General features: G+C 32.8%; 1 protein-coding gene across 1 annotated transcript; it reads right to left on the minus strand.

The window, feature by feature from the left end:
- Nucleotides 1-1,679: 1,679 nt before the first annotated feature.
- Nucleotides 1,680-7,807, minus strand: LOC133797352 (sucrose synthase). The gene is made up of 14 exons (XM_062235231.1): nt 7,654-7,807; nt 5,555-5,688; nt 5,277-5,403; nt 5,003-5,154; nt 4,690-4,882; nt 4,258-4,593; nt 4,063-4,158; nt 3,793-3,966; nt 3,579-3,695; nt 3,314-3,480; nt 2,979-3,203; nt 2,323-2,886; nt 2,077-2,215; nt 1,680-1,977 (listed from the first exon to the last, which is right to left on the minus strand). The coding sequence occupies exons 2-14, from the start codon at nt 5,650-5,652 to the stop codon at nt 1,945-1,947; spliced, it is 2,421 nt and encodes an 806-aa protein (XP_062091215.1). The 5' UTR covers nt 5,653-5,688; nt 7,654-7,807; the 3' UTR covers nt 1,680-1,944.
- Between the last annotated feature and the right edge of the window lie 3,875 nt (nt 7,808-11,682).

The raw sequence follows: 11,682 nt of genomic DNA on the forward strand, positions 1-11,682 counted from the left end.
CTTTTCCATTAAATTATTTTTTGGGCGTGACTGACGTTGCATAAAGGACCACGTTTCACACTGATAATAATGTTTACGGTGCTCATAATCTAAACCAATTAAATTAAGTCCAACTAATCCAAATCAATTTATCAATTCAAATATAAAAAAATAGATATCCAATTAAAACTTGGATTAGTTTAGTTGATGAATATACCTATCAAAATTCAACCTCAATTAATTTGTATGAGTTGTTAATTAGGTTTATTGTACACCTTACCAAACTCTCACAAACCGTATTTATCTAACTTATTTATAAATATATTTAATTTGTACAAGTTATTAATTAAGTTTATTGTACACGTTATCACACTATCACAAAGATTTTGTGGGATTAGAGATCTCATTACTGTTGTTTTGAGGATTGTATTGAGATTTTTATTTTAGTTTTACACTTTAATGATTGTGTAAGTTACTTTAGTAAATTTGGTTATTGTTGTATTGTGACTTGCATTTTAGTTTGAGGAGTGACAAAGAGATTCCCTAGGCTATCTTCTTTTGCATTTTCTCTTTAATTTAATGACATGTATCATCTTTTAAACAATATTTATTTTTACACAATAATGAGTCATGATATTTTAATTTTATTATAATTATGCCACCATTAAATACTTATTTTATTTTTCTTTTTTATAAAAAGATGAACTTTTTATCATATTCATTACTCATTAACATATTTTAAAGAAGAACACGTTCAATTTAACAAAATATTATGTGAAGCTTTGCTTCTTTCTTTGAATTCATAATCTATTGATGAAGAGTTCAACCATAAGAGAGGATTTCAAGTATGCATATTGATTTTCTTCAAATTTTTAAATATATTATGAAAAATACAAACAATATACAATTCGTTGTTATTTCTTTAAAATAAATTCATATAAATATTTTATTTTTCTTATTTATATATTTATAAAAAAGTGTTTCCATTTTATTATTGAAATGTGTACAGTGTTTCGATCATTATTTTGACCCATTTTATTGTAGTGAAAACTTTTTTTTTATTAATGGATATCTATTAGTTAGTTATATATTATTTATTGTTCTTTTAATATTGTATTTTTTGAGAATCATGTATTTAACGTTATTGTATATTTTTGTTCATATAGTTACTTTGATTTCTATAAATGAAATTGTGTTTAATGAAGACATAATTGTAATTAAATTAAAATATCATGATCTATTATTTTGCAAAAAATGGACATTAATTAAAAAGTGACACATGTTATTAAATTAAAGAGAAAATGCAAAAGAGAGTAATAGTCTCATTAGCACTCCACTCCTCTTTGGTGTATTACAATTCAATGATGATGTTTGTTTATGGTTTAATTAAGACAGTTAATATTATTGTATGTATGTGTTTTTCCCTTGTCTTTGATGTTAAAAATCAAGTGAAAGATTAAAGACCAACTAAAAAAGCCTTAATGAATGAATGTTGAAGTTTAATTAGATTGGATTGATTATATGTAAAAAGTTTGGATTAAATTAGATCATCTTGCTAATAATTTTGGTATGTTGGTCGAAATTTGGTTAGTATAGGGCATATAGTATTAATGTTTTTTTTTTAAATTAATGAATTTGTGGTTTATTAAGTTACTATTTCACCAGAGAAAGAGAGGGAGAGAATTGGAGGAGACACGATAGAAGGCAAAGCAAAGCTGACATTCAATTGAATGAATGGGTTAAACACCCAAGTTCAAACATTTGCAAACCCGGAAATGAAATAATACAAAAAAAAACAAAAAAGATACAAACAAACAAATATAAAAAACTCAACAAGATCGAAAATAAAGGGTAAAGTAAAGCCTTGATGTAATCACAATCGAGAAAACAATTATTCCTCAAGGTAAAAACTCCACTTTGCCAACCAAACTTGCTTCCGCCTCTTATTTACTCATCACCCTTCGCTTAGTCGTCCGCAGCAAGGGGAACAGACTCGGCCTAATCACAACAGACATCACAATCAGAAATATATATAAACTTATATTATACATAAATAATTGAACTTATTACCGAGCACAGAAAGACTTGCAAACTTACCAACTTACGGTACTTGAGGCCATAGAACATTTCAAGGTAACGACGGCTCTCGCGGTGGTCAAGGTTAGAAACATGTTTCCAGAAGCCATAAACTCCGGTCAAAGTCAGTAGCCTCTCAGAGTAAATTTTCCATGTGTACCTATGCAAAGAAAAGTAATCAAAACAAACGACAAAAAAAGCTTAAAACCCCATCAAAGCACTCCAAATAACAAACGTGAAGGAATCAACTTTGGTCTTTTTGCTTACTTCTCGTAGATACGTTGTAACCCTCCATCGGAGATTTTGTCCCAGTGAGAAGGGTCAGCCTTGCTCTTCTCGAAAAACTCAACAAGAGTCTCAGCCGCCCTATCACCGTGATAAGGATCAATGTGGTAGCCTGATTTGCCATGTACAATGATCTCAGCAGGGCCACCGTTGCAGGTAGCGAAAGTCGGCAAACCACAGGTCATGGCCTCAACGACAGTCAATCCAAAGGCTTCATACACAGCAGGCTGGACGAAAGCTCCCCTGGTATCACAGATGTACCTGTAGAGCTCACCGTTCCTCACTCTGTTCATCTGTGAAGAAATCCATCTGAACTGTCCATTCAGCTTGTATGTCTCGATCAGACCATACATCTTTGCCATCTCGGCCTTCTCTTCAATGTCCTTCGACTCCTTTCTCCTGTCCCCAGCCACCACTACGAGGTTGACTAGCTCTCTGAGCTTCTTGTTCTTGCCGTACCACTCCACTAGACCGGTGATGTTCTTGACACGGTCCAACCTAGCCATGGTGAAGATAATGGGCTTGTTGCGGTCCTTCAACACACATCTGTTTGATAACAATATTAACCAAAGGTGAGTTACATCATAACGTGATCAAACATGGGGAATCCAACATGGGACTTGGTATAGAAAACTCACATGTGCTCCTCGTTCTCGACATCGCTGTAGAGAAGCTCTTCGATTTCATTGTGGAAGGAGGTGAGCCTCTTTTCCTTCTCGGTGTAAGGGAAGTAGATGCTCATGTCAGCTCCAGGAGAGACAATGTTGAACTTTGGGTCAAAAACATCAATACCATGAACGACTCTGTAGAGTCCAGGAAGAGTGAAGGCAGTGTGGCTCTCGTACTGTCCCACAGTGTCCTTGCTGAAGAAGATTGAAAAAAGAAAAATGAAAGGACTGATTTAGTTTCTGGGATCAACAAAACAAGCAAATCATGCATGAATGAAAGAAACTAGAGGAGATAGATCTATCACCTTCCAGCAATCTCTTGGAAGGTACTGGTGATGATGAAATCAGTGTGGTTCATGGCAATGAGATCAGCAGTGAACTGGCAAGAGAAATGATATTTATCTTCCAACGTTTTCCAGTAAATATCTGAATCTGGGTACTTGGTTTTCTCAAGGGCATGGGCTATGGTACACTGGACACAACAAATGAGAGTCAAGAGAAAATGTTCAGCCATTTGAAGTCATGGAAACATGTAAAGATAAAAGCTAGTTTAAATGAGTGGTGACAAACCTGTGTGACTCCCAGTTTGTGGGCAAGAAGGGAGGCAACGATGTTTCCATCACTGTAGTTTCCAATGATAAGATCAGGCTTGCCCTGCATCTCCGTGGCAAGCTCATGTGCAACATCCTAAACAACAAACCAAAGTACTCTTAGTCTCTCAAAATCTAGTGCTCATTCAAGGCCAAACAGGACAATTTTGTTCACAAAAAACTCTTTTATCTACCTCTGTGTAGGTCTCTAGGTAGGGCCAGACTTCAAATCTTGAGATCCACTTGCGGACCATTCCTTTCTCGTCCCTGAAGGGAACTCGGAGAATGTGTGTGTGTTCTGTACCGAAAACTTTCTCTAAACGTTGACCACATGTGGTTCCTACAGCATCAGGGAGGAGCCTAGTGATCTGTGGTACAAAACACCAGAATCAACCATTTAGAACAAACAAATTACATGAAAGAAAGCTGGAAACTCTTAAGACTTTTTTCTTTTGAGAACTTACAATGAGAATGCGAGGTTTAATGTCAAGTCCTTGTTGCTTAATCCGATGAAGCATCTCATCCTCCAAGGCACGGACTTGATCCAAGATGTAAACAACCTAGTCGAAGTGAAGGAGTACAGAAATTTAGATTCAGTAAGCTTGTTGAAACAAGTAGCAGCAACCTTAAAAGACAAGAGTTAATCTGTTTTAGCTAACCTGGCCTCCAGTGTCAGGGTACCCCAAAACATTGTCTTGGGCGAAGTAGCCATGAGGAGAAAGAATAACAACGTTGAAGACCATTGGGATTCTACCAAGGAACGTCTCAAGAGTGCAAGGGTCAGGTGCCTCAAGAAGATCCAAGAGAAGCTGAATCATCTCCAACACACGCTGAGCGTTGTCACCCCACCCTCTCTCCAAACCAATCTCCTGGAACCTGTGTTCGAACTCAGAGTATGGTGTCTCAGGGGCAAGACTGGTCAGGTACTCCTCTGACTTCCTTAGGACATGTTGGAGTGCATTCAGGTTATGAATTCTGTCGTTCACCATCATATTCTGCAAAAAACGACACCACAGAAAAAAATAACATGAGAAATCTTTTACAAGAGAGAAAAAAAAACAGATTTCAGCCATGATTTTTTTTTCTATTACCTTTCCCTTATAGCAGTGAACTCGGAGGAACTCCAGAAGTGGATGCATGCTCTCCTTGTCATGGAAAAGTTTTGCAGAAAGGTGGCGATTGAGAAACTCCACACCATTTCCAATGGACTTGGAAAGAGTTGGACGAGGGAAAGAGGCATTGAATGGCTCAAAGTCCAATTCAAGCACAAAGTTTCCATTGACGCTGAATATGATTCAAAACAAACATTGTCAAGAAGACAGTAAACAGATTAAACAGGAAAACCTTAAGATCAAACAAAAACTCGTAATAACAATCCCAAGAAACGATCAATATAAAAATTACCTTCCATCAACAAGCTCTTCCTTGAAGTGCAAGTACTCAGAAACCTGCAACTCTTCAATGACAAGAGCATAGACGTTCACTCGAATGTATTCCCACACACCGGGCCTTGGACGCACAGCAAGAGCAACCCATGGAGGTAAGCATATGGCTTCCTGAGTTACAGAACCAAAAAAGGGTTGAGAAAATTGTCAAAATTTTAGTAAAAAGAACCCAAAAACTTTATTCCAGCAATACCCTGATAAGAATGAGTGAAGTCAGTAAAGATCCAAGTTACCTGGGTGGATCTCAGAACGTCACCAAATGCTCCATCCAAAAGTTTCTGTCTGTTCTCTTCTGGGATGGATTCAAACTCAGCAATGATCTGGTGTGGTTGAAGGAAGCCTTTGCCTTTGGCCTCGATCCTACAACAGCATCCATAGTTCATGAGCAAAAGAAAAAACTTTTGTACCAGAAATAACTTTACATGTAAGTGTAAAAGTTTCATAAAAATATAAAAAAAAATGACTCCATATTTTTTTTTGAAGTTTTACTACAAGGATCAAAACCAAGTACCTAGAAAGAAGGGCTACGATTTCATTTCTGTGAGCAGAGAGAGTCTCGTCCAACCTCTCCCTGAGGCTGTGGACACGGGTCAGAACACGCTCAGGCATGGCTAAGCTAGCTCAGTAAGATCAGATAACCTTAAACTGTAGAAAAAATCACAGAATTGTTGGTATAACAAGATCTCAGGTAATTCAAAGACTTACTTACGATAAGAAACAATGGATAATCATATTAAAGTCAACACTTTTACGTAAACGAATTTAATATTCTGAAGTGCTTAAGTTTCTTTCTAAACCAAAAGCCTACCGCTTCCAACAACCCCCACAATATACAATTATTAATTAGAGTTCTATCCCAATGTGGATTAGAACTATAGTGATTATTCCTAATGACCCTTCGCAGCATAACCTCTGTTTTTGATGTTTAAACAATTAGATCCAACGATAAGTACAAAAAATATCAAAAACCAACACTTTGAGAGTGGATGACAGATTGAAAGTTTAACGCCATCATTAATTATTTGGCTTAAAAAAATTAAAATAACGCTTAACCAAGTTAATCATAGCATTGATAATGTTTATCTACAAACTAATGAAGAAAAAATAAAACTACATTTAAGGCGAAGTTGACAGAAAAGAGCAGCTTTGACCAGAGAGAACATAACGTGTAATGATTCTTCCACCCAAAAAGAAGAGATATAGGAAGAAAAATCAAAAGAAAAATTTATGTTACTTTTCAAAATATTGCAGCAGAGCAGAGTCTGACCAAAGACAGCACCTTGCCAGTTAAACGTGAGATCTAACTAGGAACTTTGACATAAAAATACGACTTTGAACACCATTCAGAATATAATGATCACATAACTTAGACAGGGTCCGCCATTAAAACCAGAGAAAAAACTTAAGCTTTTTAAAATTAAAGCAGAAGAACAGAAACAAAGACAACACAAAGTTAAATGGAAGACACTAGAAGAAGGGCACATTAACAGTACCTAACTAATAATAACACAAAGAACGAGTAAAAGGAACTAACACAGAGAAGTGGTTTGCAAAGGCTTGGTTTCTGGTGACATTTATAGAGCCAAAACGACTTTTTTTTTTTTCTTTTGACAAAAAGGGTAAATGATACACCAAAAAGAAACAAAAAAAAAATTATCTTTTATGTATTTTTTTTCCTCATTCAATTGTCGATTTAGAATTACTCTGCCCCAAAATTATGCAATCAAATTTAATTTAAGTGGATCTACTGTTTTAAAAATAGTGTCACCACATGTTAGTGTAATATTTTAATACATAATTTAAACACATATCATTATTTTAATTTTTTTTATTTATTATGAATAAAAACATTGTAGTCTATACTATTTTTCTAGATGGTAATTTAGTAAATGTACCCGTAAATGCAATTTATAACATCTCTTAACACAATGATTTTTTTTTTTGGGAGTAATATTACATAATGGATTTTTTTTTTTGTCAACATATTACATAATGGATTTTAGTATTTATGTTTTATTCAAAAAGAAAAAGGAAATAGGAATCAAATTACGGTTTGGTTTGGACTTTTTGATGGTGTGGGGCCATAGTTACAAAGATGAAAAAACCCTACCTTTAGTACTAGCTAGGATTTCATGTTTATCTTCTTCAAGCCAAAAGTTAAAAAAAAAATGATGTACTTAATGATCTTTGGTATGTACAAAATATTGTTGTCTATATGTCCTATGTATGTATACATTAGTTTGTACGTGGCATCATTATTCCACCATAATACACTACCTAAGAAAAATAGAAGTACTATATAATAAAAATGAGGATGACTGAAATAAAAATAAAAATAAAAAATAAACTACAATGACTCTTGAAAGAAATGCTTTTGGCCTTATAATAAATAAAATTATTATTTAAATATCAATATTCGGTCACCCAGAGGAAGATTCCTCTGTGTGAATTGGACAGAAAATATTAAACTACCCAAGTTCCAAGTCTAGGAAAGCAAATGCATTATGCATTATAATATTGAATGGAGCAATATATAAAAATAACAAAGAAAAACATTTTGCACTAAAATTCTATTCAGTGGAGGAGATGACGAGAAAGAGAAGTGTTTACCTTAGGAAGAAAAAAGAAAGAAGGAAAATATGGCGATCGCTTTAGTGTTGAGAAGAGAAATGAAAGAAAGAAATTAAGGATAATTTCCAAAAACGGATTGAACGCAATGAAGGAAAGAATGGAATGAAATGAAAGGAAATGAATGAGGTGAAGAGAGCAATGGCCTGAGACCCTTTTTATATGAGAATGAGAGGTGGAAATTTGACCCTCTTTCACATGTTCCACTCCACCTTCCTCTTTTACTCTTTATTATTTAGACTAGTGGCCTATATACATCTTTTATTTTTATTTTTTTTATTGATAATGCCTCTCTCTCTCTAAAATAATAATCATTACCACCACTCTTACCTTCCTGCGGTTTTGTTGGTTTTCACTAAACCGCTTTAAAAATTTCTCCTTATCCACTTTTTCTTCATATTTCATTTTATAATCCACGTACGTATATGCTACTTGTTTTTATTTATACTGTTTGATATTTATTGCTGCATATTCAAATTAAGACACCTGTCCTCTCTCTCTCTCTCTCTCTCTCTCTCTCTCTCTCTCTCTCTCTCTCCACTTTATTATTCTTCAATTCATTAATGAATATTTAAAAACGGCTCCTAGTTTTTTTCTACGGCTCTGCTTATCGTTTGACTAACAAGGACTTGTTTGGTAAGAGTTTTAATCTTTACAAATGAAAGCTAATCTTCAAAAAATTTGTGTTTGGTATAAGGTGTTTATGTTTTTAAATCCTAGAATTATAAGACAGCGGTAATCAAATTATTGTATGAGAGATTATTTTTATATTTTTCTAAAATGTGGATTTCAAACATCTCATTAATCATAATACAATGGGTTACACGTATAATTAGTTTTAAAAATAATTAAATTAAAATATTTAGTTTAATATATATTATGATATGTTATATTATTTTTTTATTAAATTTAAAAAAAAATAATGTATGTACAAAATTTTTGTGTTCAACCAAATAATATAATTTAATTAATTATGAAGAATGTAATCAAATATTTTCATGCACAACCAAACATAATTTATTAATTTTCAAACAATTATATTCTACTCTTCAGTATTCTTATTAGTTAAATAATTTTCAACTCCTTATACAAAACGCTCGCTTACTATTTGGCATTCTTTTATGTCCCACTTCCTTATTATTCAATTAAATTATCTAAAAAAAATTATTGTTATTTGAAGGACTCGTATTATACTATTTTTTTTTCATTTCCCGACATCTAAAATTCCAAACCTGTTAACTCCCGCCACGTCACCATAATCAGCGGCATTTTTGTCAAATCCACGCACATTGAGCTAAAACTCAAATTTTCTCTTTTTTTTTTGTTTCTGCTGAAATAAAGTCCATTAAATATTTTTGTCGTAAGAAGAAAAAAGAAACGGCTATGCTCTCGAAACGACAGCCATGGCGCGCCAGGAGTCTCGGTACGTACGGTGCGGGGGACCTTTTGTCAATAAAATGAAGCAAAACAAAGTCTAAGATCTTCTGTTCAGAGATGACGTGTAATTTTTTAATTGGGTGACCTCATTGCCAATCAGTGCCATGATCTTTGATATTATAAGATTATTATATTAATATTAGGTCCCTGGAGGAAGTGGGCCAGTAGCAAAGCTAAACAAAGTAATGGGTGATAGTGGGTCCCAGCCAATAAAATTGGTGGAAAACTTTCATTGAAAAAAGACAGAAGCTACTTCCTTCGAAGTCTGACGTGGCAGCACACGCCGACAAAACCATTCAAAAACCTAATCTTTGGGATTTGGTTAGGACCAAAGCATATACGGTATGAAATAGTTTCTAAACTGTGCTTTTTGGGATATTCATTTATTATTCAAATCCCAAAATTAAAAAGAGCTTTTTTTTTTTTGGAGTACAACAAGGTGGCTCAAGAAAGTCCATTGGTTATGGTGATAGGTGGTTTTATGGGATCAGTGGTTTTGTGGGACACGGATTTTATCTGGTTTTGTGGGTACATCACGTGTTGGGTGGCATGAAATTATATATATTCTTCTGAAGGCAAGGACAACCATTAACATCACAATATTATTGAAGTAACATCAAAATGAAGTAATTTTAACCCTATATATTTTTTTCAACACTAAAAATTTAACATACATGATTATATTTCCCACAAAATTCATATCACATTTTTATATTATTTTATCTTATAAATTAAATAATATATATTTATATTTATAAAATATTAATATAAAACACAAAAAAAATATTACCGTGATGAACAGTACCACATCAATATTGTTGTGGCACTGTTCATTTCCACAATTTTGTTGTGTCATTTGCAATCTCAGGACAGCTTCAACTGGACTGCAAAACAGCTAATGCTAAAAAGGCACAAAAGCAAATCCAACCTAATTGCATTTCTCCCACTATTATGTTGTTAAGCTACACAGTACCCAGTACCCGACCAAATATGGATTCGAAAGGAAACAGATAAAAAGAGCACCCCACTAAATATGGTGGAGTACTGTAACAACGGCAAAAAAAATTCTTTAGTTTTTTGCTTTTTATATTAGTATTTAGTAATAAATATATATATGTATATTGTTTTATATATAAAATAAAACAATAAAATAAAATAATATAGAATATACTTTTTAGTGTAAATTTTAGTGTTGTAGTTGGAATGGAAAAAAATATGGTGCTAAAATTACATCATTTTGATGTTGGTTCAACACCAAAATACATTTCATGATTGGAGTTGGTATATAAGGGAGGATCAACACCAAATTGGTGTTTTGCAATCTCATTGGACTTGGCCTTAGAGCATCTCCAATGCTAGCAACCTTATTGATTGCCAAAAGTACAAAACCTAATTTAAAATATATTTTTATTTTCAACATCAATTTTGGCAATGGTAGACAACTCCAAAAGTTGTCCACCATGGTCCCACATATAATTTTTATATATTATGATTTTTTAATTATAAATATTCTCACACTAAATTTTTAAAATTCATAAATTAATATAAATATTGCATAATATTTAAGTTATACCAAATTTAAAGTAGCTCATAAAATTACATAATATTAATCAATCTAACATAATTTTAAAAATATATATAATCAAAATGATTTCCAAATTTAGACCATACGTGCGATAAATGTTTCTATCACGAATTTCAGCATTTATTTGAAGCATCACCTGGAAATAAGAAATAGGTTCATTCGATACTGTTGAGTTTTATGCCCTTATAAAACTACATTTCTTATGTAATTCATTCATTATCAATAAAGTAGTAGAAATCAAGTTGTTTAATCAAATTGCGTTGTTTACATATTTGATTACATGCTTAATTATTATTAATACAAACGTTTATAAAATCATGAAAATATGTATAGTTACAATTATAGTGACTCGGTTATAGTGGATTATATTTGTAATTATATGTTCAAAAATATTTTGTCCTAAGATTAAATCAGTACATTGAATTTTTATTGATTGGGTAATCTACAATAAGATCTACTTACACATATGGTGTGATTGCATATCCAAAACATTGACCAAGTAGATAAGATCGGATGTATTTTGTTACATTGGACTATACCGATATTGATTATTAACAATATAAGTAAGTATCGTTATTATCTAATTTAATCATATTACAACGTTGACCATGAGTCAATTAAATCTTAATTCTGAGTGATTAATACTCTACTAATTGTATTATTCAAGTCTTTTGATTTGTTCGTTACCAGCTTACCTTACGGACTAACTCTTACCTACATATTGAAGATTTAGTAATATAATTGAGTGAAAGTATTTATCATAGATATGAAATCTATAGCTTATGTTTAAGAAGTGAAACGATGATTTCCTTAAAGCTTGGTTCAAGTGTTAAATGATATAGTACTCATTTCTGCAATTAAATTTACGGAAATATCATTTACAAGGAACTTAGTGGGAGTTAAGGATAAAATACTAATGATGGGTAAAATGGTAATTTACACCCGTCTCATTAGTAGATCATCTATAGATGATTGAATGACGATTATGG

The sequence above is a fragment of the Humulus lupulus genome, chromosome 8 (genome assembly GCF_963169125.1).
Source record: "Humulus lupulus chromosome 8, drHumLupu1.1, whole genome shotgun sequence".
NCBI lineage: Eukaryota > Viridiplantae > Streptophyta > Magnoliopsida > Rosales > Cannabaceae > Humulus > Humulus lupulus.